This window comes from Girardinichthys multiradiatus, chromosome 18, assembly GCF_021462225.1.
Source record: "Girardinichthys multiradiatus isolate DD_20200921_A chromosome 18, DD_fGirMul_XY1, whole genome shotgun sequence".
NCBI classification, from domain to species: Eukaryota; Metazoa; Chordata; class Actinopteri; order Cyprinodontiformes; family Goodeidae; genus Girardinichthys; species Girardinichthys multiradiatus.
The window spans coordinates 2,299,096-2,324,196 of NC_061810.1; the positions used below are offsets into that span (position 1 = coordinate 2,299,096).

At 39.3% G+C, this 25,101-nt stretch overlaps 1 protein-coding gene across 2 annotated transcripts in view; it reads right to left on the reverse strand.

Moving 5' to 3' along the window:
• Nucleotides 1–25,101, reverse strand: part of nf1a (neurofibromin 1a) — a 309,684-nt gene that overhangs the window by 150,293 nt on the left and 134,290 nt on the right. For both annotated transcript variants that reach the window (XM_047391263.1, XM_047391264.1), the window contains exons 27-28: nt 21,148–21,309; nt 19,293–19,390 (exon numbers count right to left, since the gene is read on the reverse strand). In XM_047391263.1, the coding sequence (XP_047247219.1) occupies nt 19,293–19,390; nt 21,148–21,309 (260 nt within the window). The remainder of the gene's footprint in view (nt 1–19,292; nt 19,391–21,147; nt 21,310–25,101) is intronic.

A 25,101-nucleotide genomic window follows, 5' to 3' on the forward strand; every position in this document is an offset into this window, starting at 1 on the left:
ATCATTTAAGACTGAATTGAAAATGGACTTTACCTAATTTAGTCGTGATATAAAGAAGGAAGTGAAAGAAGAAATCCAAAGCATTAAAGAAAGCATCAACCTTAAACTTACAGAAATAAAGAACGAAGTAGTTAATAATGCGGCAAGACTCAAAGAATCAGAGCAGAGAATCGCTGAATTGGAGGAATGGAATGTGGCAGAGAAAGATGCTTTAACTCAGTCTCTTAAGCAACAACAGTTGCTTCGAGAAAAGCGGGTAGAAGCCGGCGGAATAATATACACGTCTTCGGCCTGAAAGAGGGAGCAGAAGTGGGCTCGATGGCGCAGTTTATTGAACACCTTTTGAAAGAAGAGTTATCTCTTCCACCGGATTTTGCTCTGAATATCCAAAGAGCGCACAGAGCTTTGCTACCTAGACCAGCAACTGAAAAACCCCCGCGATCTGTGGTGATAAACTTCCTTGATTATACGACTAAAGAGATGGTGCTAAAAGAGGCGTGGAAGAAGAAAAAAGTGATGTATCAAGATAAACAGCTGTTCTTTGACCACGATTACGCTACCAGCGTAGAGGAAAAGAATATATGTGCATTAAAAAAATCCTGAAGGAACGAGGGATCTGGTTCCAGGCCCCTTTAACTACAATCCGCATCCACTGGGAAAGTGGCAAAATATTTTTGTTTTAAAGATTGTCTTCAGGTTAAGGTCGGATTGGAGGGTGCATAGATCTGCCTATAGGGAAATGGCCAGACTGCATTGCACAGGGGCCCCCACGTTTCAAGGGACATACACCCCTCCCCCCACCACCACCCAGTAGAGGGAGGTGGGAAGTATGTTTTTCCATATAGGCCCATTTGAGTTTGATACTGAGTTGCTTTATGTTATTAGAGTTTATGTTATTGTTCATTGTTATGGTTGCAAGATGTCAAAAGAAGGGATTGATGCTCGAGGTAATCAATGAATAGTGTAACTTTGGTGTCCATGAATGTGAATGGCATAAATAACCTAGCTAAAAGGAGTAAAGTTATATTTAAAATGAGAAAAATGAATGCCAACATTATATATCTACAACAGACATATTTATCCCAAGAAGAACACAAGAAACTTAAGAAATTTGGTTACAGAAATACATATTACAGTACGTATAAGAAAAGTCAGAAAAGAGGGGTCATTACTCATTAAAAATTCTGTGAACTTTGAATGTACCAAGGAAACTAGAGATAATGAGGGACGATATGTAATTGTAAAAGGTAAATTAGAAAATGAAACAGTTACACTGATTAATATCTATATCCCACCTGAGAGTGATAAACAATATCTTAAGACCTTGTTAACAACTACAGCATCAAATCTGAGGGGGTCGGGATATGTGCAGGGGATTTTAATATATGTTTTGACCATCGGATTGATACAACAAGCACTAACAGAAAGAAGTAAGACCAATTTGGCCAAAATGATTAATACATATATGAGGGAACAGGGACTGGGTGATGTCTGGAGAGAACACCACCCATCTGATAAAGAATATACACATTACTCAGTGATACATAACACACATTCAAGAATTGATTATGTGATTATGAACAAGTGGGACCTTCATAAAGTAGCTAAGTGTGAAATTGGAGCTGCAGATATTTCAGACCACTGCTCTATTCTGGTAATAAATAGATATAAATAGTAGGAGGAAAAACACTGTTTGGAAATTAAATGTGGGTATTCTGAACAAAACATTAGTAAAAGAACAAATTAAAAAAGAAATAAAACAATATGTAGAAGAAAATGACACTGAAGGAATCAGTCCAATAGTCCTATGGGATGCATGTAAAGCAGTGATCAGGGGGAAATTGATAGCTATAACTTCAAAACAGAATAAGATACAAATAGCCTCATATCTAAATTTGGTGGAAAAATTAAAAATTTTGAGATAAGATAGCAAACAACTCACAATACCCAGCTTCTTAAATAAATTAAAAATATTAAAAAAAGAAATTGATAGTCTTTTGACCTTGGAGGTGGAAAAAAAACTTAGATATGTAAAACAAGACTATTGTGAACAGGGTGCAAAGGCAACTAGATTATTAGCAAGGCGAATCAGGAAACAACAAGCAGTAAATACTATACACAAGATTAGAAATCCCTTCACAAATCATTTACAGTATAACCAAGAAGAAATAGAAGAAACCTTCAGAAAGTACTATGAAAAACTATATAAACAACCATCTTCCTCAAACAAAATTGAAAAAAGCATATTTCTTGAGTTCCTGGACTTACCTAAAATTGGATTTGAACAAAATAGGAGACTGACAGCCCCAATAACATATGAAGAGATTTCAAGAGCTATTTCGAGACTTAAAGCTAAAAAATCCCCTGGAAGCGACAGGTTCCCCGTAGAATGGTGCAGGACCTTTAAAGAAGACCTGATACCCATATTACTGCCAGCACTCAACAATACACTTGAGGTGGGCCAGGCACCAATTTCCTGGAGGGAGGCAATCATTTGGGTAATCCCGAAGGAAGGGAAAGATATCAAGGACTGCAATAATTATAGGCCAATATCAGTACTTAATGTGGGTTACAAAATATACACATCTATAATTGCTGAACGATATGGGAAAATCATGACACACATGATTGAAGAAGATCAAACAGGTTTTATTTTAGGTCGTACAACTCAGGACAGCATCAGGAGAACTCTCAATGTAGTAAATTTAATACAAACCCAAAAAAATAGAGCTGTTTTAGTCAGCTGAAAAAGCATTTGATAGTGTAAATTGGAACTTCATGATCTTCCTTAAAAGATTTGGCTTTAGTGAAAATTCAATTAAAACCATAAAATCCATTTATCAAAACACTATAGCGAGAATAAAAATAAATGGCAACCTAACAAAGCAAATAAAGCTAGAGCGAGGTACTTGACAGGGACGTTGCCTTTCACCTCTGCTCTTTGCTTTATACATTGAACCTCTAGCACAATTAGTGCGGGAGAGTGAGGAGGTGAGAGGAGAAAAGAACACGTCATTAGCTTATTCGCAGATGACGTTATAATATGTCGAAATAACCCCGATTAAAATCTTATCTCTCTGTTTAATCTTATCAATTCTTTTTCGCAACATTCCGGTTATAAAATAAATTTTACCAAAACTCAAGTTTTATCTTTTAATTATGCTCCGTCCGAAGAGATTAGAACTAAATTAGCAATAAATTGGGAACTAAAATCCATTGAATATCTTGGAGTAACAATAACTAAAAAACTAAATAATCTTTATAAAGTTAATTATGACACTATTAACTCTCACATTCATCAGGACTTAAACAGATGGACAGTTCTTACATTAGATTTTAATTCAAGAATTTCAGTTATAAAAATGAACATCCTTCCCCGATTATTATATTTCTTTCAGGCTCTTCCAGTCAAGATTCCATCAGAAAGATTTAAATACTGGGACAAGATTATCTCCAGATTCATCTGGAATAGCAAGAGACCAAGACTAAAATACTCAACACTGCAGTTGTCCAGGGAACACGGTGGGGTGGTACTTCCTCATCTGAGGGACTACTACTACGCAGCACAACTACGACCTGTGATTAAATGGTGTGACCAGAGCTATGGTGCCAAGTGGAAAGACATTGAAATTATAGTTGACGATATTCTACTCCAAACATTTTTGAGGGATGATAGACTTAGAAAAGGCACAACAACACCAATTAGATCAAACAATAACTTCTCATACCCTGGACATCTGGTTTGAAAGGATAAAACAAAATGGACTGGGAAAGGGGGTTAGGCTGTTACGTTGGGTCACATATGATAATAATTTTGAACCAGGAAGGAATGATCACAGATTTAGAATCTGGGAAAACAGAAGAATAACTGCTATTTGGACTATAATTAAAGATGATAAAATTATGAGTTTTGAAGAATTAAAAGATAAATATCAACTGGAGAACATTGACTTTTTTTGATACTTGCAGCTCCGAGATTATTACCTTAGAGAAATACAAAACCTTCAGACATTAGATGGTTTAGTTAGCTGTGTGATTAAAACCGATAAAGGAATTAACTTCAAGGAAATAACGTCATTATATAAAACATTAAGAGAAAAAACACCAGCATCTACCATATATATATATATAAAAATAACTGGGAAAAAGAAATAAAAATGAAAATATCATCTGAAGAATGACGAGATATGTGTATAAATCAGGGCACAACAACAAACTCCACACTCTGGAGAGAGTTTGGATGGAAAAATCTCACTAGATTTTTCATTACACCAAAGATAAAGAGTAAGTAAACCAGGTCTCACCTTCCATGCTGGAGAATGTGTGGAAATATAGAAGCAAATCATACACATATATTCTGGGCATGTCCAAAATGAACCATGTTTTGGAGAAATATGAATGTTATAGTTTAAAGAATATGTGGGTACTCAATACCAAAGGATTTTAAGACAATGTATTTCGGAAACCTGGAATAATGTGTTGCGAGAGAAGATGTGTATTTGGTTAAGATTCTGTTAATTGCTTGCAAAAAAGCCATAACAAGGAATTGGTGTCAGATATCAGCTCCATCGCTAAAACAGTGGCTGAATATTGTTAGGGAAATTTATGTGATGGAGCGATTGACCTTCATTCTCAGATTACAAGAAGAAGACATTTGTATGGATAAATGGGAAACATGGACACAATATGACACCCAAGAAGAGACTTAAGGAACTTCAATATTACTTTTTTAAGATTCTTACAGATCCTAGACACCTGCAACCGAGATGTTTTTGTTTTTGTTTTTTTTCTTTTCTCGTTCTCTTTCTATCACTGTTCTTATGTTCAATACATATTCACCTGTATGTTATTTCCATGGATAATGTGAGGGACCTTTAGTAGGTCTTAATATTCTGGAAAATGTCTGATCTATATATATATGTCCACAGAAAATGAAAATAAAAAATAAAAATGGGAAAAAGAAAGATTCTATAAGACTAACAGTGTGAAGATATAAACGGCATTTTTCTCTGACTTTGATTTTGTCTAGAATCAGCCTACTGCAATATTTGGAAAGCTTAACAATAAAACAGAATAAAATAAAATAAAATACTCCAATTCTGAAATGACTGATGAGGTAATGAGCATGTCTCTTCCTCTTTGGAATTCTGTTTCTTAGTGTTTTGTGCAGTTATGATTGTTTGGCCATAAATATTATCAATAATTATAATTAATAATCAAAATGAATAATGAGCAATGATTACCAAAAAATGGTCAAAAACATGAAAATTTTAAATTTGCTGTGCTTGTGATTGTTTAGCTAGGAGCACACTTGAATAATTATAATTAATAATACTAACCAAAATTACTATAAAAGTTGAATATTTAATTTTACTCGAGCAGTCTCTAGTTTGTCAAGTATTGCTCTATAAATACCAGCCCATTTCAGCTGTATGTAATTTCTTTCTTCTGCTGAATAGCAAAAGCACCAAGAGTCACGGAGGCCTGCTCCAAGCATACCAGGTATTCTGAAGCCTGACAGAGGGTCGAATAACTGTTCTGCAGTGAAGGAGGTAAACTTTCCATGAACACAAATGCACTGGATGGTTCGTCTTCCAGATGAGTCTCAACTTCTCTCGAGACAAGGGTCTGGGGAGATCTAGGAGACAGCAGTCAACCTCCCTAAGGTAGTCATTGATGTTTGACTCTTTGCTACTTGGATTAAAACGCTCCGTTTCACGAAAGGGACTAAATTTGGAGCGGAGGTAATCTATATCCAGGGGGTGGACCTTGTCCATCGGAGTCATCATCTGAGAGGTCTTGCCTACTATGTTCTAGGTATGATACAATATTCCAATTTAACCTTGGTCATGGTGCAATTGTGAGCTTTGCACCTGACAGACTCGTGCATGAGGCAGCAGGTCAAGATGGTATGGAACCACCTGAATCCAAATAACGACCGTCTTGGTACCTCAGAAAAGATGCTGGGTCATAGTGGAGGGTGCTGCAAGTCAGATTTGATGGTTGTTTGCTCTTCTGTGGTGTGGTGGGACTCTGCACCCACTGAACCCTGTCTGACCTGTAACATCTGCTTTGGATTTGGTAGATGTTTGGGAAACTCCTCATGTCTCGGGGGGTAAAGCTTGGTGGGACAGATTCTTCTCCCGCCTCTAAGCCAAAGACCTCCTCAGAAGGCTGCAGATGTTTTCAGTCTCCAGTAACCTTTACTGGTACAATATGGTAAGCGGACAGGTGAAATCTGCACCTCTTTAGTCGGATTTTCAATAAAACGGAGCAAATCCTGAATCCTTTTATCTGAAAACACATTGATCAGACCACCAATGATATCTTGCACATGCATGTCTGTGGAGTACCTCAGACCCACAGCTTCAGCTGCCTGGGGGCCTATCGTATCCATCCTAGCTAAAAATAAGGAACGGCAACAAGTAGCCATGTTTCTGCTGTGAAGCAATTGGAAAAATCAATCAGTGACTAGAAAACATTGCATTTGCTGTGAATGCTGTAAGTTGAAATTTTCAGCTGAAAATGAAAGAAGCTAAAGTCAACAGAAATAAAATGCTAAAATGTTAAACATTTACATAAACAAATAACAACATGAATAGCATTGAAAATCAAAGCTAAAATTTGCAGAATTAGCTGAACTCAATGCAAACCCTCTGTTAAATGGTAAAAAATTGAAAGAAGTATTATAACAGTAGTGTATAAGCTAAAATTAGCTATAACACTAACAATGAAAGTAATTGATTTGTATAGCCCTTTAAAATAATCACTAGGTTAACCAAAGTGCTTTACAGTGAGTAAAATAAAATAAAACACATAAAACACAAGCAGTAATGTGCGGTCGTTCATATTACTTTGAAAATGTTGCGGCTCCAAACTGCATGCGCATAAGAATACGAGCGCCGTCAACCGCAGCACAACAGTAAACATGGAGAAATAGGTGTTATGGTTTATGTGCACAACAGAAGCCATTTATCGTCAGCAGGTGCTGTGTAGCAAACACGTGAATAAAAGGAGAGTGAATGTCAGGATCTGGGTTGTGTTTGTGCTACATGTGTTCAGTGTTTTCAGACGGTGCTGGAGTTCTCAGGTGTGCTGGGTGACAGGTGCGACTTATTATACTGATTACTTTGAGGAGTACTTAAGCAGGAGGCTGCCAGCACTTCGATGTCAGAGTGTTTTGCCCACAGTGGTAACTAACTCAAGCCAAACACTAAATCTATGTTTTGTTCTTCGACCTCATTGTAACTTTGTTAATGCTCCTTCGCATGCTGAGTAAATCTGAACCCTGGGTTTATGTCACTGAATACTGACTACGTGTCCAGAAGTCCTTCTGGATGATCAAGGCTATCTACGTTCTGAGGATTTCATTTCCTATCTACTGTCTTCGTTTGGATTCGCATCTAGCTGGCAGTTTCCTGCTACCTTCGCGTCCTGGACCAAGCCGCAAGCGTACCCTGTTCACCCTCCAACGTAAGCACCTGCACACCGAACTCATTCCTGTTTTGCTCCGAGCGCACACTGAACAGCACCTAAAGAACCTTCAACAAACCTGGATCCTGAATGCCTCTTCCCCTAGCGACCTGACCACACCTATTTAGTAAACTGTTCTCTTGTTTGCATTAATTCCTTGTTATTAGTTTGACATTATTCAGTTCCCCATTTTTCACCAGTGCTCTTCCCTTCTTCCAATACAGTTGGAGAATCATCCGTTACGTCCCAGATAATCTTTGTCACAATAAACATCCTTTACATATTCTGTTCTCCGGAGTGTTCTCTGTAGGTGGGTCAGATCTATTGCAAACAAAATGACAGTGAAACTCTTTATTGTTCCGTTTTAGGGAGATCTAACAGCCAATTTAGCACAACAAACTGTTTGGATGCGAAGACACAGCAAGCAATGGTGGGGCAGGGATGTTAACAACTTTACAGAGACCGAGTTTTAATCATATATATATCCGCGCCTCTCCTTTCAACTCCACAAGCAGAAGACTTGATGCAGTCCAGTTTATCGAACTGTGGCATGGGCAGATCATCACATGCTCAGTAACCTCAATTGCAATTTAAAGTCCTCTGTTTGAGCGGTTGTATACGAATTTTACAATACGTCATACATCCAGACAGTTACTATGAGCCTTTCAACTAGGCTTGAATAAAGTTTTCGCTCTGTTTATTAACCAGCTCTAACGTCTTGGTGTCTCTCCACAGTGCAGTTCTTTTCTAGCCCCCCATCTGTTTTGCTAACTGCTACAGTTTTCTGCTGGGCAACAAAAAATTGTGTTGAATTCGACGGAAAGTGACACCAAAGTCTACGTTCACGCTGCAGCTTGAAGTGACCCAAATCAGATTTTTTTGCCCTTATGCGACCTGTATCAAAACGTTTCATCACAGTCTGAACGACACAGATCCAATTCTTTCAAATGCAACCCAAGCCACTTGGATATGTGATCCTAAATCCGATACGTATCTGATCTTTTGCGACCTGTGTCTGTACGGCCAGGTTGCATTCATCCGAGCTGTACGTCATTGATACTCGACAAACGTCACTATTCTGGGTCCTGCTACGCAAAACCGGGAAGAAAAACAACCATCATTGTAGACGTAGCTCACTTTTTCTACGATCTTCTTAAAAATACTGTGTTGTTAATGTGCTGGCTCTGGTGGCAAAACAACTTAAAAATTGCAAGATACAGTCCAACATTTCCATCCATATTTACTTTCGCAAACTCTAAGCACGCTCGCTACATGTGACGTTATTGCATCGTCTACTGCACATGCGAGCACTGAATTTGTATGAATGGAGTTCACGCAGGAGACAAATCATATATATTAGGAAACGACCACGTAAAAAAAAAAAAAAAATGGGGAAAATCAGAATTGAACATTAAGACCTGCAGTGTGAACGTAGCCAAAGTTACAACTAATCCGCCTTGGTTGTTCCCACTGGAGTCACATTCCAAAAGATCAGATACGAGTTGCATTCAGGACCACGTATGAATGTAGCTCAAATGTGACTTGAAAAAGTCAGATATGGGCCAGATATGAGTGCTCACACTTGTTCTATAAAGTCTGACCTGGTCACGTTACCCCAAAAAAAATCAGATTTGGTCCACATTTGCCTGCAGTGTGAATGAGGCCCTAGTAAGCACAAAACAAGCTGTCCTGTGGGATCTAGGGAAGTCTCTTCATTAAATAGCCACATTAATATATCAGGATTTTTCAGTTGCATTTTCTTAAATAAAATATTTCTCAAATTATATACAAAGGGCAATGAAATATAAAAGGAAATTCATCCTCAACAATACGTTCACAGAACACACACAAATGCTGGTCTTCAGAAACCCCTTTGAATCTGCTCATTTCAACCGCCAGAGGAAGAGTACCCCGTTCTTTACTGTTCACAATGTCCTTTGTCTTATTTTTATATTTAACTTTACAAATAATTCAGTTTGAAAATACATCCTTAATTTGAATATATGTTCTAAGTTTAGGTTTCTTATAAATGTCCTGCACCCAGTAATCTTTGTACTTCTTAAACATCCTTAGTTTAACTATAGTCAGATCACAACATAAAGTATTGCTATAAATAAACCTTTAATCACAAAGAGAAAGTATTTTAGCAATCTCTTTAGACCAGTTTGATCAATTGTGAGCTTGATCCCAATTAAAAATCTTGCTGGTCAGTCTTTCCTCTGACATGGAATGAGGCGATATCACAACCTCACCATTTCACATCTTTGTTTTATGTAACAAGGCACCCAACTCATATCACCTTTTACAGCCAGCTTAGTAGCAAACTTATGCACACCAAGAAAACCCCTTCTAGCTCTAAACAGATCAGTAATTGAGAGCATCCTCAAAACCCACCACTCCTGCAGCATAGAGTAAAACTGGACATACCATAAAGTCAACCAAGGTAGAAAAAGTAAAAAAATTAAGGTTAGGACATAATTTCATTGTACTGAATATAGAGCCCAAGGCTCTTCCTGCTGAGTCTGACAAAACTTGCATTCCCCCTTACTAAAGTCCATATTTTCATTAAAAACAAAACCAAGATATTTATAAGAGCTACTTAGGTATTAGTCCAATTTTAAATATGTAGTCACATTGTTTGATCGTCTTTTTTCTAAAGTGGACAATCTGAGTTTTATCACTATTAACTGTCAATCTCTATGTACTGCACCATAAACGTAAAATGTCTAGCATTTTCTATAAATTCTCAGTGTCTACAACCAACACAATATCATCTGTATACAACAAAATACTTAAATTCCAACTGTCCACACAAACACCTAAATTAGCTTGAATAATTTCTTCAGCTAGGTCATTAATATAAATAGCAAATAAAGTTGGTGAAATTACATCTCCCTGTTTCACTCTGAAGGAAATTGGAAACCAACCAATCACAAAGTGGTTTACCTGTATATATGAGTGTGGGTCATTATACAGAGCTTTAATAGCGTTGTAGAACTTTCCTCCAATACCAAGATTTAGTCATTTATATAGTAAAAGATCTCTACTAATCGAATCAAACACTTTTTTGAAATCCCCAAAACAAGCAAAAGCAATTTTCCTTCCATGTAGTTGTGCTCTCACTACTGTAGCCATAACATAAATATGATCAATACAGGCTTGATTCTTTCCAAAGCCAGTCTGCTTTCGGCATGTGGTTTAGCACCACCTAGTGTCTATCTGTGTACATCTACGCTCTGAGCTAACACAGCCAATCACTCGTGAAGAAACAATTGGCGCAGAGATGTGGTTTGCTCCTCCTTCAGCAAGGGAAACAGGTAATGGACCGCTATTAGTCAACAACAAAAGGAGTTTCGTCTCCTTGGAAAATCTATGCCTACATTCTGCATACTAGGATTGCAAGCAGCTTACCCAGCCTTCGGATGGAATAGATGTGAGAAAGATCTGCCAGATGCACAAACAGCTAGATCTTGTCTAAGCTTCTTCTTTGAAGGTTTTGAGAGGACAAATTCACTTGACCTTTCAGAAATGCACTCGTGGAGAGGTGCTTTCTATGCATGACAAGCCGGCAGGTTAAAATCCTGGAGTTGCGTGTAGCTTTTTTATAGGAACTCTGTGGAGTCCCGGAACTGCTGGAAGGTGTTGTTTGATCAGACCTTCTTTCCGGGTAGGCCCAACAGGTGACACTTTATATATAAAGCAAATAATATTATTTATGTCAGCTAATTTTAGATGCTTCTCAAGCTTTATAGAAATCTGCACTCAGACAATTTTTAGACTGATGGGCTTCCTTAAGGGCTGTGACTGACCCTAATCCACCAACCAAAAAGCCTGCATATTATCTATCTCCATTTGCATCTGTCCAAGTGAATTTTACAGTTATCAGTCTGAATGACAAACAGCTGTACCTAATAAAAATACATGCTTTATTTGAGAGTGTCATAAAAAAGTCTGCATTGTATCTCTCCAAAAAGAAAGAAGCTACAAGTAAGAGATTTTAACTTATTTTTTGAATAATTAATTTATGCAAACATATGATTGGAAAACCCCAACATGAAATACTGTTGCAAAACACATCGACACACTGGATTGATAAATTATTTCTCGAGAATTTGGGATTATTGTATAAATTGGTTAAAATCAACAGTTCTTCCAATTAATTGTTCTTTCCTCAATTCCCTTAATATACAACTACAGTCAGGAAATATTACATACTTGGGTATTATTGTTTCTCCTAGATTGGAAGATTTAACAAAACTAAACCACATCCCGGTTTTAAAAAAAACGGGAAGATGATCTCGCTACATGGAAATCTCTACCAATATCACCCATGGGCAGAGTTGCTTCAATAAAAATGACGGTCTAGCAAAAAATCAATTACTTATTCTCAATGATCCCAAATAAACAGTCATCTACATTTTAAAATGGTTTAAACACAGTCCGCTAGATGAACCCTGGCTAGACGCAGAACAGACATTATGCAATAATATTAAGATTTCAGATCTACCATGTATTAGCTCAAATATAAAACGACAATTATGCTTTAAAAGCCTCAATATCACCATCTCTCTGACAGCATGGTGGGAATATCTAAAAATGACAGGGTCTTCACTAATCCCTTGCAGACGTAAACCCATCTGGAACAACATACTACAGAAAAATATGAAAAACTTGCAGGTTGGAGAAGTAAAGGTATGGAATACCTGGAACATATATTTGAAGGAAATCAGTTCATCCCATTTAACAAATCAATTATACAATACTGGATGGACAAGAATAAATTTTTAGTATATCAACAAATTAAATCTATAATAAAAAATAAGTTTAGGCTTAAAAACATTGGGTTACAAACGCAATCAATGATATTAGAGTTCCTAAACCCCCCCCCCCCCCCCCCCCTATTTGATGTCTAAAATGTACAGGACACTGTCTAATATAGATGAATCAATTTCCCTTCCTATTACAAAATGGGAGGTGGACTTATCAATTAACAAAACATTCTGGCCTCAGATATGATCCAGAACTTTTAAAATGACTAGTAACCCCAGTTTACAACTCATATAATATAAAATCCCTCATAGAGTATACTATACAGGTCAACGGATTTTCAGGATGGGATTTGCACCATCTAATACTTGCTTACACTGCACAGGCAATATACCAGACAATTACATCCACGCACTATTGTTATGTACACCTGTTCAGTGGTTGTGGTGCCTGATATGTGAAGACTTATCAAAGTGTTTGAGATGTAATATTTCACCTTTCCCTCAGTTTGCTTGTTGGGCAACTCAGATGATTTTACCATAGAGACAAATTCAGTTCACATAATTTTCGCTGCCTTATGTATCGCTAAAAAAACTATCCTGATAAATTGGAAAAATAAAAACCTTCTTAATATTACTCAGGATAGAAACATTCTGTTGGATTCTATAAGTCTTGAGACACCCTCTGCCTCCACATCAGATCAATCTCTCTGGGCTCCTTTAATCGCCTCCATCACCTAGTGAGGGTTGGGGCACCTTTGGCTTCATCCTCTGGAGCATTGTGGCGAATGCGGAGGGGTTTGGGGCATTAGGGTTGTCCCTGGGCTGGGGTTGCTGGGGGGTATGGCACCAGGGGCTGTGGCCCCAACCAGGGTGGGCGACATCTGGTGGCTACATGCAATGCTTTTGGGGAGCCTGTGCCGGTGGACATAGGTTACTGGCCTGGTGGCCGTGCTGCTATTGGGTGGGTCTCATGTGGGCTTCGGAGCTGTGGGTTCCTGAGGCCTGTTGCCACTGGGCTGAGGTCCTGGCTGGGCCTGGGGGGCTTGGGTCCTGGCGGGTATGTCGCCAGGGCTTAGGAGTCTCCCAAACTGGCGAGTAGGTACCATCTCATTGCAGGTGCTCTATCCTTTAAGGAGTGCATTCTGCTGGTGGGGTGGAGGGTCTGTGGGAGGGGGTGGGGCGGAGTCAACCTAGGTTTCTAATGTTTTGTGTGTTCTGGGAGTTGTTTGAATTGTGGGTTGGTTTTAGGTTTTCTGCGGTTCTGTTTGGGGGAGGGGGTGTCAAAGGGGTCTGCATGGTTTCGGCGGGCAGGCTGGCTGGGTTGATGTCGGGGTGGACTATTCTCGGCTTCTCGGAGGGTTTTGGTTTTGGCTCTGTGGGCTCTCTGCCTTTTGTGGGCTTTGGTGCGGGTCTTCTCGGGGGGCTACTTCTGGCAGGGGTATGGGTGTCGGGCATGTTCTTGGACCTAGATGCTGTGGGTCCTCTCTTCACAGGGGGTGCACTTTCATGGGAGGGCTTTATTTTTGGAGGACTGGTGTGGGTGAGCTTTGTGCACAGCTTTTGCTTTGGGTGTTCTTTGCTACGTTCTTTCCTCCGCTGTATGGTGTGCTGTGGTGTTGGGGCGGTGGTCCTGTGTGCGGTGGTTCTGGCCTGCGAGTGTGGGTGCTGCAGGGCGTTGCTTTGCTCGGCGGTCGCATCAGGCTTCTCGGCCTTATACTGAGGTGGGGTTTGCTTGTCTGCTGGGTAGTTCCTGATGGGTGGTGTGTGCTCGGGGTTGGTGGTCTTCATCGTTCCCCTACCGACATATGGAAGGATGTGTGGTGTTGCTCTAGCGATGGCTCGAGGCAAACCGCGGCTTGGTTCTATTGTTTTTGCTTGGCTGGCCTGGATGTTGGTGGTTCTGCGTCTCGGGGAACGCAGCCACTTGGCTGTGCGGGTTGCGGCCTTTCTGTGGCACCCTTCACCTTGCTGGGCCGGCATCTTTCCCTTGGGGATAGTGCTGGCTGGGTGGTGCATCGCGTGTGTTGGTGAGATTTGTTTTGTTGCCCCGCTTGCCCGGTTGTGGCTCTGTCCCATAGGTTCAGCGGTGGTTGGGCATGTTGATCATGTGTCCTCCTTTGTGTGGCGTATTCTGGTTGCGCAGGGCCGGCTGGTCTGCTCTTTTTTTTGGAGTGCTGTGCACGCTTCCGGCTTAATCCTTTGGTCCAGGTTTTCGGTCGGTTCTCGGGGACCGGTGCCTGTCCCTAACCTTTGGCCCGGTGGACGTGCCTATGCTTCCCTCTTTTATTGGAACTCAACAAATGGGAGTGACTATTGGGGTCAGCCGGCTCCCTGGGAGAGCATTTTGCCCCCCAGTCTTTCCCTCCCCATCCCTGGACACCTCCCTCTGCCCACTCCATCACATTACCACTCATGCAGGGTCTTGGAGTGCCTTGGAGTACCTACCTGTGGTTGGAGTCTCTGCCTGCTGGTTTACTTATGGTTCTCGGTGTCCATGGTTGGGTGCTTTGGTGTGTGCCGGCTCACTCCTGGTGGCTGCTTGCCGGGGCCTGGACCCCTGGGCTCTGTCAGGTCTCTGCTTGGGGAGTGATATGTCCCGGGGTCTCGGGTCTCTGGGTCCATGGCTGGATCTCCTCGGGCATACACGGCTGCCGCGAGGGGCCTGTGGGCTCGTTGCTGCAGCTCCCTGGAGCTTCTGCACTTTGAGTGCTGGATGGTTCCCCTGGGACTCTCCCCTGCTCTTCTCTGGGCAGGCTGCAGTAGTCCTGGCGATGGTTCTCCTGGGCTTCCTGTGCTCTGGGGGCCTTTGGATGTCTATGGCTCTGATCTCCTCCGTATCTGTCCCGGTTCCAGGGGACAGGTCTGTGGCTCCTGACACTCGCTATTGTAGATTTTTATAAAGAAACCACAAGCGCGTTCATACGCAGACCCACAGGTGTTTAGATTCAGGTGTTAACAGATACACAAATGTTCTATATTGAGCCGCAGTTACCATTAAACACATCTTGCATTCATAAGTACTCTGCAAGTTTTGGTAAAAAAGCTGTTAATATGAATGTTTCTACAGGTGTAGAAGCAAGCAGGGTGTTATCTTGTATTCTCCTTCTTTCTCTCCTCCATTGTTTTCTCCTTCTCTCCCCTTTTGCTTTTTGCCCCACCTCTTTCTTTCTATGGAGTTAAATTTGTCTCAATATTATTCAATCAAACAAAAAACTAATCTCAATCCAAAAAAAACTAATCTCAATCAAAAAAATAATATTCAATCAAAAAAAAAACAATCTCAATCTAAAAATATTAAGTTGTGATCAAAACTTTCAGAGTTTTTTCTCACAAAGAAAAAAAGTTATTTGCAAAACATAAACTTTTATTTTCACATGTCAAAAATCTTTGGTTACGAGTCTCGCTTTTTTGGTTTTGACGCTCTCTGTTTTTGGTTGAACTCAACGAATTTTGAGTTCTGGAAACATGAACATCCTGGGCGGGGCCTAAAGACAAACGGTGTAAGACGTTTCCCTATTGGTTAGCGCTGACTAAAGCAGCAGACTCTGATCCCCCGCATCTCTGAACTTCTGCTCGAACTGCAGGGCTTGCAGCGTCGCTTCAGTGAGGAGACATCAACTGTACAGAAGAAAACTGTGGTCAAGTGAGCCGAAAGTCAGAAATACGCGGTGACGCCAGCCGATACTAGCTCTCTCTTAAAGATTAGCGTCGCACATACAAGGCGCATTACGGTAATAGAGCAGAAAGGACGCCGATCCTGGCAACGGTTGAGAAAATAAGAGGAAAACAGAAAAGTAACCTACAGAACATTTATATTAATTACATTTTTACAACTTTCACATTCATGTTTTATGTAAAGAATAAATATTTTATATTTTACTGTACAGTTTTGGAGAAATATCTTGTCAAAATACCTCAAAATGCTCAACCATTATATGCATTTGTCCTACTTTCAGGAATGTATTTCTCCAAAACCATGAGAGGTGACAACACAATCTCTTCAGATTATATTAGAGGGTCAGCTATATTATAACCAGAATTAGTATTTCATAATTTTACTGTAAAGGTTTGGAGAAATACACAACTACCACAAGTGTAGTATAAAACAGAATCTATGTCGGGCAGACGGCATCCCTTAATCCTGTGCAGTTCCCTCACCACACTGTCAGGCTGAGACACAGAGTGCTTTTCACCGTGGCCCTGTAGACATCTGTAAGCAGCTGAGGAGATGAAGAAGAGCTGTTGTTGTACCTTCTTCAACAGGCGAGGGGCGTTTCCGGTCCAGGAGAGGTCAGAGGAGATCTGGATACTCTTGCACTTTAAGCTGTCCAGACCACTTCCCAGGATCTCATCGACCTCACCAAAAAGAAGCGTTTATGGTACTTTGTTGGGGTAGTTGTGTATTTCTCCAGAAACCTACAGTGAAATTATGAAATACTAATTTTGGTTATAATATAGCTGACCCTCTAATATAATCTGAAGAGATTGTGTTGTCAACTCTCAGGGTTTTGGAGAAATAAATTCCTGAAAGTGGGACAAATGCATATAATGGTTGAGCATTTTGAGCTTTTTTGACAAGATATTTCTCCAAAACTGTACAGTAAATTATAAAATATTTATTCTTTTACATAAAACATGAATGTGAAAGTAGTAAAAATGTAATTAATATAAATGTTCTGTAGGTTACTTTTCTGTTTTCCTCTTATTTTCTCAACCGTTGCCAGGATCGGCGTCCTTTCTGCTCCATTACCGTAATGCGCCTTGTATGCGCGACGCTAATCTTTGAGAGCTAGTATCGGCTGACGTCACCGCGTATTTCTGACTTTCGGCTCACTTGATCGCAGTTTTCTTCTGTACAGTTGATGTCTCCTCACTGAAGCGACGCTGCAAGCCCTGCAGTTCGAGCAGAAGTTCAGAGATGGACGGGATCAGAGTCTGCTGCTTTAGTCAGCGCTAACCAATAGGGAAACGTCTTACAGCGTTCGTCTTTAGGCCCCGCCCAGGATGTTCATGTTTCCAGAACTCAAATTTCGTTGAGTTCAACCAAAAAACAGAGAGCGTCAAAACCAAAAAAGCGAGACTCGTAACCAAAGATTTTTGACATGCGCAAATAAAAGTTTATGTTTTGCAAATAACTTTTTTCTCTTTGTGAGAAAAATCTCTGAAAGTTTTGATCACAACTTAATATTTTTTGATTGAGATTAGTTTTTTTTTGATTGAATATTATTTTTTTGATTGAGATTAGTTCTTTTTTGATTGAGATTAGTTTTTTTTGATTGAATATAATTTTTTTGATTGAGATTAGTTTTTTTTGATTGAGATTAGTTTTTTGTTTGATTGAATAATATTGAGATAAATTTAACTCCATATCTTTCGTGCTTCTTTTTTTTCATTTCATTTCTGTCTCCGTTTCCATAAAAACTGAAATAATGCCAAAGTAGTTTCTAATAAAGTTTCTTTTATAAATGTCAAACAGAGCTTTAAAGTGTTAGTTGTAATGCTCTGCTTGTGAAAGTAAATCTGTTGGGCTTTTTCTAGGCACTCACACAGCAATTCTGAGCGATACTCTGCAGGACAGGACACGGTAAAAAAAAAAAATAGAAAAAGTTAGAGTAAGCTGACATTACATATTAGTGGTTTACCATTACACTGTAAATAATGTTTAGAGCTGTGCATAATATAGTGGATCACTTTGATCTTCATACTCAATTTAATTCAATAATACTTTATTAATCTTGAAGGGAAATTAAATGTTTTAACTCATTTTATACAGGTTTCGTCAAAGAGCCATTGTAGATGCTGATGGCTGTGGGCAGGAAGGATCTCCTGTAGTGATCTTACAGCAGATCTGAAAAGCCTCTGACTGAAGACGGTTGTTGTATGACAGTCTGACGAAGAGGATGGTCAGGGCTGTCTGTTATGTTGTTCATTTTATGAAGGATCAACCTATGCACAGTCCTCTCCAGAGGTTCCAGAGGAGTCCCCAGAACAGAGCCAGCCTTCCTTATCAGCTTGTTGAGCTTTTTTAAGTCCCTGGCTCTAATGCTGCTTCCCCAGCGATTGATGGCAGAAGAGATCACACTCTCCACAACAGATGTATAGAAGATCTGCAGCATCTTGCGGCAAACACCAAATCTAAGCTTCTTTAAGAAGCACACTCTGGTCTATTCCTTCTTATAGACAGTTTATTTGTTGCATATCCAGTCTAGTCTGTGGTCCAGGTGAACGCCAAGGTATTTTATACTTCCACTTTTTCTCCCATGACGAATTGGTGTTTGACCTATTCCTTCTCTTTCCTGTAATCTACTTCTCCCCTTTGGAAGAAGTATGGCTTGATGATTTAAAAAAATATAATCATCTATTATGCTTTGTTCCAGAGAATGTACTCTGTTTACCTTGTGATCTTAGGAAGAATGGCAAACGTCAGAAATGTAAAAATGTCCAGCAAGAGTTCCCAAGTTTTCCATATCAGATGCTGGATTAATAGACGGACAACAGGTTTATACAGGACAACAGCAAAGAACAAGGAGTGGTAATATGTAAGACATTTTAAACAAAGGGACCTTTTCGCACTAGTTCATTCTGCTGAAAAGATGTCAACTCATCTCAGGTTTACAGTACGGTTGGTAAGTTGACTAATCTTACAATATTAAGTATTTCATATACTTTCGTTTCTACAAAGTATTTCTATGGAACATTTTGTAATGACAGGATTTTGGCACAGGGTTCAAGAACAATGAAACAGGTCTCAATATCAAAAGAGAACTCTCTGAAATTAATTACTGTGTGCAAGAGTAAGCCGGCTCAGTGAGCAGAATTTAAATGAGAGATAATGCTATCCAAAATTTGATTCCAACTAGCTCTGTGATCTGGTTATTGCTAGAACTGTATCCAGAGTTGTCAGTATAACCACACAAAATGAAGATTGTAATAAACGTGCCAACACTTGCCTTCTGAAAAACCAAACTTGCTTTAACAAAGTTATGACCCAAATTATGTTTCTGTGACACACTGCTAAACTGTGAGAGGTGCAGACATACAACTACTTACCTAGTAGGGTCCACCTCAAAACTGATATGTTCCGGGGTTGAGATGACTCCCCTCAATAAGGGCTCCAATAACTTCTGCAGGTATGCTGCTCCATATACCTGTCAAAACAAAAAAAAGTTTACTTGTTTTGTTTGAAATAATGTGGGTCATCCAAATGTCCAATGTGGATAATAATCAAGAACCAGTTGCAATGGGTCATTGAAAAATGAGAGGAACAAACTGAAATGACATACTCGTTTAAAAATGAAGTTGCAACTGAAAGAAACTCACTTTTCTTAAGAAAACCAAATTAAGGATGTAGGTGTTTAACCAGAGTAGTGAAATGTGAAATATCACTGGCATTCCCAGAAGGGGGAATCAAACATTAGGAATTAAGTGACAGAGAGAAATCCACACACAAATATCTAATAATCTACAGATGAGGAAAACTAATCTAAACATTGAAACCCCATAAAATGAACAAATATAAACTTTTTGTTGTGATTTTGTTTTTGTGGCACTAGTGGCCCTTTTGTTATTTTTTGAAGGTAGGCAGACAGGAAGTGGGGTGGAGAGAGGGGAAAGACATGCGTCACAGGACTTCAAGGCCGAGACTCAAACCTGGGACAGCTCCATCAAGGACAAAGGCCTACGTATATGGGTTGCTTCTTCAACCACTACACCACGTGCCATGCCCCCAAATATTAATGTTTTATCCATACGTTTTTACCTTTAACTTCACAGATATGACAGTCCTTGCAATCAGTCAGCTTTATGTGCTTACAAATCATCCAGTATGCACACACAAATTGCACAGTGCTGATTAAGTGATATTCACACACAGATAAGCTGGCATGTACAAAAGGTTTTGGGACTGTTTTCACATTGTCAGGCTTCTCTGAGATCCACAAGAGCCCGCTCCTGCCAAAGGCTGGGTCATGTGAGTTGTCATCAAATCATAATCAGAAAAGCTTTATTGCCAAGTACGTTTTTGGACATACAAGGAATTTGTTTTGGCGTAGTCGGTACCCACCATACCCACCATATTTCCTGTCTGTGACTAAAACAAGTGGCTAGACTGGTTGCCAAGAATAGCCCATCATCTCTCTCTTATGACACTGTCAATTTAACATAATTTCTTCCTGATCTATATAGCTATGATGCTATCTAAATTTAGCATCAATTTCACTAATAGAATACTTCCGTAAACAACAGATGTCTGCAGAATGAGAAAACTTGCATACATGAAGAAATTTCTTCTTCTTAAAGTTTTTATGGCCGTTGGCCGCAAACCAACTATAAAAAGGTGCATTAAGACACATTTATATTAAAAAATATCTTTAAAAGTCCTGAAGGCACCATTCAAGTGACAATTTAAGCACGTTTTTGTATATGAGCATTTTCACTACAGAGGCAGCTATCACTGTATTGATGTTAGGTCAACCAGAAAGGGATGAGCTTTTGACATGTTGTTGGAATGTTTTTTTTTCAGCTGCAGATGAACTCTTTGCTACAAATGTTCAAGTGTACACTAATGACATACCAAGTTATTACATTTTAATTAATACAATGGTAACTATTATTTTTGAAAAAGGAACTGAATTATTTGTTTACTTTTATTTTCTCTTTTATGTATTTCTATTACTCATAAAATAAATTTAAGGAGTTAAATATAAAATCTGTAGAATTGGCCAATTCTACATGTGGTTACTTTATTGTCCGAGTAATAGATATAATATTCAGTTTCTAAAATAATAGTTAGCTGCAGTCCTTATTTAGAGTGACTCTTGCACAAAGTTATTTATCAGTGACATTTCGGTATGTGGTGCAAATCCTGCTTTGTGTTAACAGAAAGCAAAAACAGTTTGTTTTTTACCTTGAAACAGAAGGTCATTATTTTGCTGGCGAGGCTGTTCCCTCTGAAGAGAGTCTGCATGGAGTCAGCCAGTTCCACCTCTTTAGAAAACATGTTCCACAACAGCTGGTAGAGTAAGTGGCGGGAATCAAAAAGGGTCACCAGAACTCGAGCTAACTCATCCTGGAAATCAGGGATGAAATGGATCATGATCAGAAACCTGATTTTATGCAGACGGTGGCAGGTCTATAAATGTTTGGACAAAGTCAGTGATCTGAAGAAAGCAAACTAACATTTAATAATCTTAATAAATAATAACTACTTAACTAAATAGCTAATCCTAATCAGAAGTGACATTACTGGTTCAGATCTACCAAACAACAAAAATAATTTACAAAGGTACAGATTACAACTGACATTGTGCTGAGATTTAATGAAAGTACTTGCAGTACAATGTCACACAGACCTGGTCACATTCATTTCAGGAAATCCCACCAATGCAGGATGGAAACATGTATGCAATGTGTTGATGTTATCGAATGCAGTATAAACAAAATGTTTTTGTTGTGCATAAATGACTTGGTGGACACATTAAAATCTTCCACATCATACATTTTTAAACACTTCAGGTCCAGATGGTTATGTTCTGCTTATGTACATGTGCTGTGTTAGAGCGAGCAGGTTTTTTCAAAATGACTTAATTTGATATAAACACTTTTAAGATTAATATTGGGTCTGTTGAGAATTAAAATAATTTAGTTTAATATATGTGTTCAGTCTGCATTTGTGAACATAACACTGAGATTTAACATGTGTGAGCCTTAGGGAGAGAAGTCACAGGGTCACAGCAGGCTTCAGGCTGGAGCAAGGGTGAATCTCAGGTTAAGATGTTCCCAGCAGCTGTAAGCAGTAAATGTCGGCTGTATGGTCATGGTATAGATAATAAAGTACTACATGGGGGTTGGCTAATTTACAGCCCTGACACAGACTTCGTAATAATTCTTGGAGGGGAGGGTCACTCAGTAAGCTTTGAAGTAAAAGGTATAAGATGTTTTAACATTTATGGTAAGGCAGACCACTCGTGATACGGCCTCGCTTTGCTGATCTGAGTCTCTCCCAAAGGCCTTTGGTAAATCTTTCTTTGTATTATTCTTCTTGTATTCAATTTTTGCATTGGAAATCATTGGACTTATCATTTACCAAATTAAATTTGTGTTGATCTCAATTTCCTGCTCTTCATCTGTTCTTTCTCACGACATCCGGACTGAGGTTTTGAGGCTGTATTATGATATCTGGTGGAATTATTTTACCTCAACAGGTTCAATTAGTGACCTTAATTTTGCACTTAGTTAAACCATAATGGTGTTGAACTTTGTGTTGCTTTTAACAAATTGGTCCTGAGGTCTCCTTCTAAAAAGTTGCACACATTTCCAGAGTCTAAAAAGTCCGAGGAGTATGAGTATCAATACAAAGTTTTTAACTAGTCATAAAAAGGCTTCCGGTTATGGCGTCCGCCTGAGCAGCTGCTAAAACCTGAGCTCCCGCCGTCACATCCTTTTTATTTACCCACACCACTGCTAAAACCATCCTCGCTTGTTCATACCTTAGAAGACGAGTTGGTTATTCAACTCGATATACTAAAATGCCACACAAACATAGAATAAAAGCGAAAGCAACTGGTAAAGAGGGATCCGAAGGCAAGGCTGGCAGCAAGGTGGAAACTGAACAGATGGAGGAAGCTAATGTGAATACCCAACCGACCAAGGCTAACGTTTTGGATGCAATTCAAGCCCTGAAGACACACTTTTCAGCTCAATTACGGGAAGTTATTACATCGAATCAAGAAATTAAAGACACAATTGGAGTTTTCCTTGAGAGGCTTACCTAAGCAGAATCCCGTATTGGTAACATGGAAGACGAGGTCGCTTCGCTAACACAGAAAGAAACACTCCTCCACAAGAGGGTTCAGGAACTAGTTCTGAAAGTGGATGACCTCGAAAACAGAAGCCTGAGATCCAATCTGAGAATTGTCGGATTACCTGAGAAAACGGAGCATGGGGAAATTACAACATTCTTGCAGACCTGGCTGCTGGAGGTTCTGGGACGGGACACGTTCCCAACCACCCCAATTATCGAGCGGGCACATAGACTGCAGGGCCAAAGTAATCCCGGTGGACCGCCGCGTATAATCATCATGAAGCTTTTGAACTACCAAGACAAGTTGAGGGTGATGGCGGCGGCACATCTGAAGGGGAAGGTGATGTATAACGGCTGCCATGTGATGTTATTCCCGGACCTATCTACGGAAGTCATGAAACAACAGAAACAGTACAACCAAGTAAAACAACAGCTCCGGGATCTAAATATTAGCTTTGGACTGATATTAATTTTCCACCGCGGTAACCGCTACCTTTGCCATACGCCTAAAGAAGTGGAGGACTTCATAAAGAAAATAGGACAGCAAGCTGATGGGTAATCGCACTGCCACCTTAGATAATTTCAATAAAACTCGATATGAGAACATAATTGATGGACTATATTACAGGTGGCCTCGGACAAGTTTTGTTTCGAACCAGTCTTCACCTCCTAGCAGTGGGGCATAATTCTTAGTTAACCTGGTCGGGGTTTGGTTGGAAGCCACAATATAAGTTCTTAGGTTGATGTTCTTTCTGCTCCTGTTAAATCACGATCAGTAGCATAACCAAGTCGCATAACGAAGAGGAGAGGGGAATATGGGACTTCCACCGGAGGGAGATCAAAGATTATTTTTTATGTTTATAAATGATCAATGTTTTCAAGGTGCAGTGTTCTTCGAGTTGTAAAATGCAAGTTCCTACAGTTGAGACAAAATGCAGTCAGGGTTGATACTTGGGCACTAACTGAATGTGTAATGAATCAAATGAATCAAATATTGAATTAATCACCTGGAATGTAAGAGGCCTTGGGAAACTGATCAAACTTAAAAAAGTAAAGAATAGGCTTAAACAATATCATCCAAAAGTGGTCTTTATTCAATAAACACACTTACTTATGAATCAAGTTGCTAGACTAAGGAGAAGATGGTCAGGTCAGGCATTTTCAAGCTCCTATTCCTCACTTGCTAGGGGAGTGGCAATACTTATTCACAAATCCCTACATATATGTATTTAAAAAGCTATCGTAGATCCTGCCGGAAGATTCATTATAATTCAAGGTTCATTGATGAATAAAAACTTAACCCTTGTGTGATGTTCGGGTCTGTGGGACCCATTTTCATTATTTACTGAAGGAAAAATGATACAATTAATGTAAATTAATTGTAAATTTGTTGCCACTCATATCATGATTTTAATTAAGTGTTTGACTGTGAGGCATTAAAAATCACAAAATGCAATGGGTCCACCAGACCCAGAAACATTGGCTGAGTAAAAACAATATGAACACCACACAAGGGTTAATATTGGTTAACCTGTATGGCCCTAATATAGATGACCCGGACTTTTACAATAATTTGTTCCTCTCTACTGCTGCTCTCCATGGTGATGTGATTATTGGTGGGGACTTTAACTCTACTGTAGATCCTAAGCTTGATCGATCAACTGGCTCGGATTCGTCTCACCCTAAGAGTAGACAAGCTATACAACATTTCATGTCTGAACTAAATCTAAAAGATATATGGAGAGTAATGAATCCAACAAAGAGAGAACATTCCTGTCATTCAACTATCCACAAGAGTTACAGCCATATAGATTATTTCCTGATTTCAAATTCTTTGGGACCCAGAATTAACAGTTGTATGTATAATAGTATATTGATATCGGATCACTCATTATGCATTCTTAAATTCTCATCCTTGAATGCTTTTAGACATAGTCCTGTCTGGCGCTTAAAATCTCACTGGTTGCAAACTCCTAGTTTCCTGAAATATATAGAAGGAAATATTGATGATTACTTCAACTTCAATAAATCAGAGAGTACAGCATCTATTAGATGGGA